The sequence below is a fragment of the Belonocnema kinseyi genome, chromosome 10 (assembly GCF_010883055.1).
Source record: "Belonocnema kinseyi isolate 2016_QV_RU_SX_M_011 chromosome 10, B_treatae_v1, whole genome shotgun sequence".
NCBI classification, from domain to species: domain Eukaryota; kingdom Metazoa; phylum Arthropoda; class Insecta; order Hymenoptera; family Cynipidae; genus Belonocnema; species Belonocnema kinseyi.
In genome coordinates this window covers 74671898-74678148 of record NC_046666.1, presented here as the reverse complement: position 1 = coordinate 74678148, position 6251 = coordinate 74671898, and the positions used below count along the sequence as shown (strand labels likewise).

Below are 6251 nucleotides of genomic sequence, written 5' to 3'. Positions count from 1 at the left end.
TATGTAGGCATATATACCGAAAATGGGCAACTTGTCTGACCCGAAGAATTACAAGCCAATAACTTGTCTGAACACACTGTATAAGATCTTCACAGCTAACCTAAATGATAGGGTTGTTCGGACAATCAGATTTGTGTGGCAAGGAATGTATGAACAATGCGGCTCAAAGAAAGGCGTAGCAGGTCGTCGGTAAAACCTGCTCATCGATAGATGTTTCTGCAAATATGCAGCACCGTACCAACGTGATATATCAATGGCCTGGATTGATTACCAGAAAGCTTTCGATTCAACCTCCTATAGATTTATCATCTGTCTTTTGAAAAGCTTAAAGGTTCATTTGAACATCGTGAGGTGGATAGAAAGATTCATGCCGCTTTGGAAAACCAGATTTTCTATCTGATCTGAAAAAAATCGTGTGACAACTAACAAAGTCACTTTTCAGAGAGGTAGCTTTCGGGATGACACCATGGGCCCACTCCTCTTGTGTCTCACATTGTTGCCACTATCTCTTTCCATTCCCAGGGTTTTTTTTTGCGGTAAACGTTCAAATTGAAAGCAGAAAGTAACTCATGTATTTTACATGGATGATCTTAAGATCCATGCTAAAAATAAACGATACGCTAAGGAAGTTGGAATGGACTTTGGGTGAGAAAAATGCACCAAGATTTATTTCAAGCGGGGAAAACTTAATAGCATCCCTAATGACCCTGAGTTCGTCGATAGAAGCGCTATATGACAGATTTGCCCTGGAGAGACCTATTCAGACCTGGACCTGCCACAGAGCCGCATTCAGGATATGACATCTATACAGGATACTCTCCGAAGCAGATACAAACGTCTCATCCGGCAGATTTGGTCTTCCGAACTGTCGGCGAGCAACAAAGTATCTGCAACGAACTTGCTTGCCATCCCGGTAGTACTCTATTCATTTGGAGTGGCTCCATGGACGAAGAACGATCTCAGATCCCTTGATATCGGGACACGAAAGGTTATGCACATGAACAAAGCATGCACCTTAAGTCTTTTGTTCCGTGACCCTACATCTCACGCCGTCAAGGTGGTCACGGAATACTGAATCTTGAATGTCTTCACAACAGAATTATTCCGGGGACAGCATATATAGTCGCAAATGGAAAAGAACCTCTCTTGAAATTTGTCAGGAAACAGCAAGAACTTGGTAAACGAGGCGTTTCTGTACAAAGTAGCGGAGGAGGCTGCTGAAACAGTCGGACTTAAGTTTAGTATCGGGGTTGAGCAAAATATATCAAATCTTATCTATCTCTAATACTCACTCCTGAAAGCTCGGATTCAGAAAGCACAGGAGACAAACTTTCGTGAACAGCTCCTCGATAAGAGGATGCATGGCATCTTCTACAGAAATGTGAAGGATCAGTAAATGTCGTGTGAAATAATATTTGCTTTCTTTAAATGACCCGAATTTAAATCGGGCATATAGGGTTTCATTTTGGCATGTTAAGATGGTGTCATTTCCACCTTAACATACCGGGGCCACATTTGGAGCTAAGGCCTTCCTGATGATAGCTGCAGGGAGTTCCATGCACACCCCGAGCATCTAATACACTTCATATTGAGTTTTCCAACTCATGCGGGAACGATCTGCTTCTGAAGGCACAATGTGGCACTGAGAGTTCTATATCACCACATCTATCACTCTTATGGCAATAACCTCAATATCGCTCCGCTAAACGCTCCTAGAAAAATAGAGTCAATTGCCGAGACTGAGAAGTGCCGCATATTAGTCGGAGAGCCGAGGCCGTTTTTGGCGAGTAATTAGGTAAGGATTCTGCCACTATTTTCTTGATTTTTGAGAATATACTGATCACGAAATGTGGCTTCTACAGGGGTAGCCCTGGGGAGAAGGTGTTTATTTACTCATTTGAAGTTGTAAAAAAAATGATTAAAATAAGTCATAGGGTATCGGCTGAATCTTTCTGCGTTGAATGTGGAGACAATTAGAAAATATTCCAGTGCCGTCAACCGACGCACAATGACCAATGTCAAAACCGGGCATTTTGCGATGTTCTGCCAGGACGTTATTCCCGAGATTTTGTTCTGCCTCTTCGAATATATGTTTTGAATAATCAGTAGAATGTTATATAAAAATTTGGGTGTGAGAAAATAACTTTAAAATTACATATTCTTCTACACCTCTGGATCGTTCTGCCCCCCCCCCTTCCACACCGGCCTATTGTTCTGCCAATTGGACTACCCCTGGAGAAGCCACATTTGGTGATCAGTATATTCTCAACAATCAGGAAAATAGTGGCCGAATCGTTACCTAGTAACTCACCAAAAATGGACTCGGCTCTTAAACTATATATTGGAAGTTTATATTCTCGACAATTATTTCTGTTGCACACTCGAGACGTGACATAGTTCTCATGGACTTCGAGAAGCGGACCATGTTCGTTATCGAATTTTCGGCACAATCCGACAAAAACATCATAACCCAGAAGGATTAAAAGAAAGATAGGTTTAAACTAAAAAAAAGGCTGGGTAAATTAAACATAATTCTGGTTCAATATGCCCTTACTATTTTTTCTGGTGAAAGTAATCAGAATTCGGATTGCTTTAATCAAATTTTTTGGTTAATTTAACAAGAATTCTGGTTATTTCAACCAGAAAAAATAATAAGAACACATTTAACCAGAATCCTGGTTAATTTAACCTGACTTTTTTAAAGTGTAGAGATCTTATAAGGGAGTTGCGAAGGCTGTACCAGGAATATTTGGTTAAAATAATCGTCCTTATCGGCGCTTTTGTAGTTGCCAAGTTTTCACTGGTTAATAGGCTAAAAAGCATCCCTGCATGTCAATAATATGCTAAAACACTTACGGACAAAATGCAGAAAGCAGTCGTCCTTAGGTTGCTCCGTGTCCTGAGGGTGCAATAGACTTTTCTTGGATCGTCGTATTGATTCCATTACAGACTGCAACAACCTATCTCATGATCGTGAGACGTGGTTATGGCTGAAACTTTACCGCGATTTTGGGTGGGATCGGGTGCAGTTTTTCAGATTAGCACAAGCTACCGGCGAAATCCTGCGGCTCTCCTTATGACACACACACACACACACACACACACACACACACACACACACACACACACACACACACACACACACACACACACACACACACACACACACACACACACACATGTTAAGTTTACTTAAGTTATCTTATAATTTATAATAATATCTATAAAATATATTTTCAGGTCAGAACAGGCAATAAAACTATTCAGCTATGCGGATGGAACAGTGGTCAACACAGTGAGTAAAATTTTGGCTTAGGTCAATTCATTTATAGTTTTTCAGATAAGATCTATCTAGATATTGTTTTTCAAAACTAAGCAATGTAAAATATTTTCAAATCAAATCTCAAGGAAAAATCCCGAGGATTAAGAATTAATTGTCCAAATCTTACTTATCTTAAAAAAGCATTTTTGCATTCTTATCAGAAGGTATTAGATTTGTTTAAAATTCGGCCCCCCCCCCCCTCACCATTTTTGTTAAATTTCAACGTTTTGAGACACTCTGGAACCGAAAAACAGGTTTTTAATAATATGTCTGTCTGTCTGCACGATAACTTTTGAAAAAAGTAATCTTTTATATTGGGCTTTAATATACGCTTTTAGTGTCAAAAATTGAAGAACAAGTTCATTAGCTAGCAATTTTGGATAAAAATTCAAAAGTGTACGCATTTTAAAAATTTTTAAGTCCATTTTTTTCAAAATTTAAAAATTTTGAAAAAAAAGTTCAATAGGAGATAAAAATGGTAGGATTCAGATGATGCATACTAATTTCTGATTTAAAGTTTCATGCATTTCTCACCAGCTGAATTATAGAAGACACAAAAATTAAAAATTTTACATAGAGAAGGATTATCTAATGGAAATGTAATGAAAATGACTACATTAATCTAGGATAATTCAATATAACTTCAGCATAGAGAGTAATTTTTCTGCTTCCTTTTTCACCTAACGAGATTGTCACTGCTGCATATATAACCAGCTGTGAAGCTTTACCAAGTCCTTTGATCTTCTGCTGCAGGGATCGCATGCCAAATTCTGAACTAAGACACAAATGCTAGGTTTCCAGAATTCTGGAAACAAACGCAAATCCAATTTACAAACAAGACACATTCTGGTTAAATATACCTTTACTATTTTTTCTGGTTAAAGTAACCAGAGAAAATATTAAGGCCATATTTAACCAGAATTTAGGTTGATTTAACCCGACATTTTTTTGAGTGATAGATACTATGGATATACATGATGTAAAATCAACCTCAAAAGGGCCAATCTTTAAAATGATTTATAAAACCTGTGTAGAAATTTCCCCGGTTGGCCCTAATACAACACGGTTTCTGGTCGGATCCCGGCAGGGCTACCCCTGGCTGGGTTTCATGGACAGGAACCGGGCGGGAGCCGGTCGGGCTACATTTTTCTCGTATCACGTAGTCTGGAGCCGGTCGGTTACTGGCCGGGCCAACCCTGGTTATATCCCATGGTCGGGAGCCGGCTGGGCACTGGTCAGGTTAATGTTTTTGTAGAAATTACACATTTTGTAAGAGCCGTGATATTATCAAAGACGTAATTATGAATGCTAGATGAATTATTATTTGACAATTATAGTTTAAAGATTTAGTAGATCAGTGAAACAAAAATGAGCTTTTTTAAATTCTTTAAAGAAAAACATTAAATTTTTTCGAATAATTTAAAATTTTACATTAAACTGTTGTCGATTCTGCTATGTGCAACAGCAGAAATGATACAATTTTTATAAACTTCTCTATATTCAGACAATGTTTAGCGTGTACAATTTCAAATTTACCGCCATAAATAGCGCCTGCTGTGTCTGTCGTCTGCATAGACACTCAGTAATTTTCAGTTTCGCACCTGGAACGAGAATGCTCCTTGCACTCACGTCGCGTTATCTCTTCGAAGTTTGCAAATAAAATCGATACTCGTAGTTAAAATCAACCTTATTTTAGTAATTAGTTTGAATCTTCCACTTACTGCGCGAATAATTATTATTTTAAATTAAAATATAGTCTTGCGTATACAGTTTTTACTTTCTTCCTTCCTAACCTTAAATCACCACGTGGCTTCCACATTGCTATGAGATTCTATCATCAGGGAATAAAATTCTACTCCAGTTTTCTTACCAGACTTGGTTCACTTGATTTGACTTTTAAAGTTCACCGTAATCTTTACGATGAGCCTTAAAAGACAAAACAAGTTACCAATTTTTCGCCTGAAGCAACATTTCTCAACCGCTTTTTAGCCGGATTACCCGACCGGATACCGGCCGTTTTAAAGCCGGGATCCAACCAGTTTACCGTGACGTTTTTAGCCGGATCCCGGCCGGATTCCCCGACCAGCACCCGGCTTAAAACGGGGCTATTCGGCTGGGACCCGGCCGGTCTGATAAGTACCTGAAAATTCTAAGAGATGGCATTAGTATTCACTAATGCGAACCATTTTCGTCGAGCTTGATCCTTCAAATGACGCCTGTCAAAACTTCAGCCATTTATGTTTACGCATTTACAAGTTACAGCACTGAGAAGCGATTAACCTCCGAGTTTTTTTTAATATGGAAAAATATGAGTTTCGAGTTTTGATCAAACACTACTATCTTCGCAAGAAAACGATATCCGAGACCAAGGCCAAGCTGGATAAGTATTACCCGGACTCTTCACTGTGTATTGGAATGATTCATAAGTGGTTTACCGAGTTTCGTTGTGGCCGTACCAGCGCAGTTGATGCTGAACGATCTGGGCGCCCAAAAGAGGTCACTACACCAGAAAATGTCGAAAAAATCCATGATATGATGTTGAATGATCCCAAAGTGAAATTGAGAGAGGTAACTAATGCTATAGGCATATCATTGGAACGTGTGAGCAATATCGTGCATTCAGTTTTGGGCATGAAGAAGCTCTGCGCGCGATGGGTGCCGCGTTTGCTCACAGTGGACCAAAAACGAATTCGTGTGACAACTTCCCAGCAGAATTTAGCATTGTTTTCGCGTAAGCCGACCGAGTTTTTGCGCCGATTCATAACCATGGATGAAACCTGCATCCACTACTACACTCCTGAGTCAACGCAACAGGCAAAACAGGGGGTTCACCGGGCCAAAGTGCTCTGAAGCGTCCAAAAACGCAACAATGGGTCGGAAAGGTTATGGCCTCCGTATTTTGGGATGCACATGGCATAATATTCGTGGA

The 6251-nt window shown here is 39.5% G+C and overlaps 1 protein-coding gene across 1 annotated transcript in view; it reads left to right on the top strand.

Annotated features, from left to right (window-relative positions):
• Window positions 1–6251, top strand: part of LOC117181677 — a 59072-nt gene that overhangs the window by 44784 nt on the left and 8037 nt on the right. Inside the window, exon 5 of the mRNA XM_033374586.1 lies at window positions 3241–3295. Within this exon, the coding sequence (XP_033230477.1) occupies window positions 3241–3295 (55 nt within the window). The remainder of the gene's footprint in view (window positions 1–3240; window positions 3296–6251) is intronic.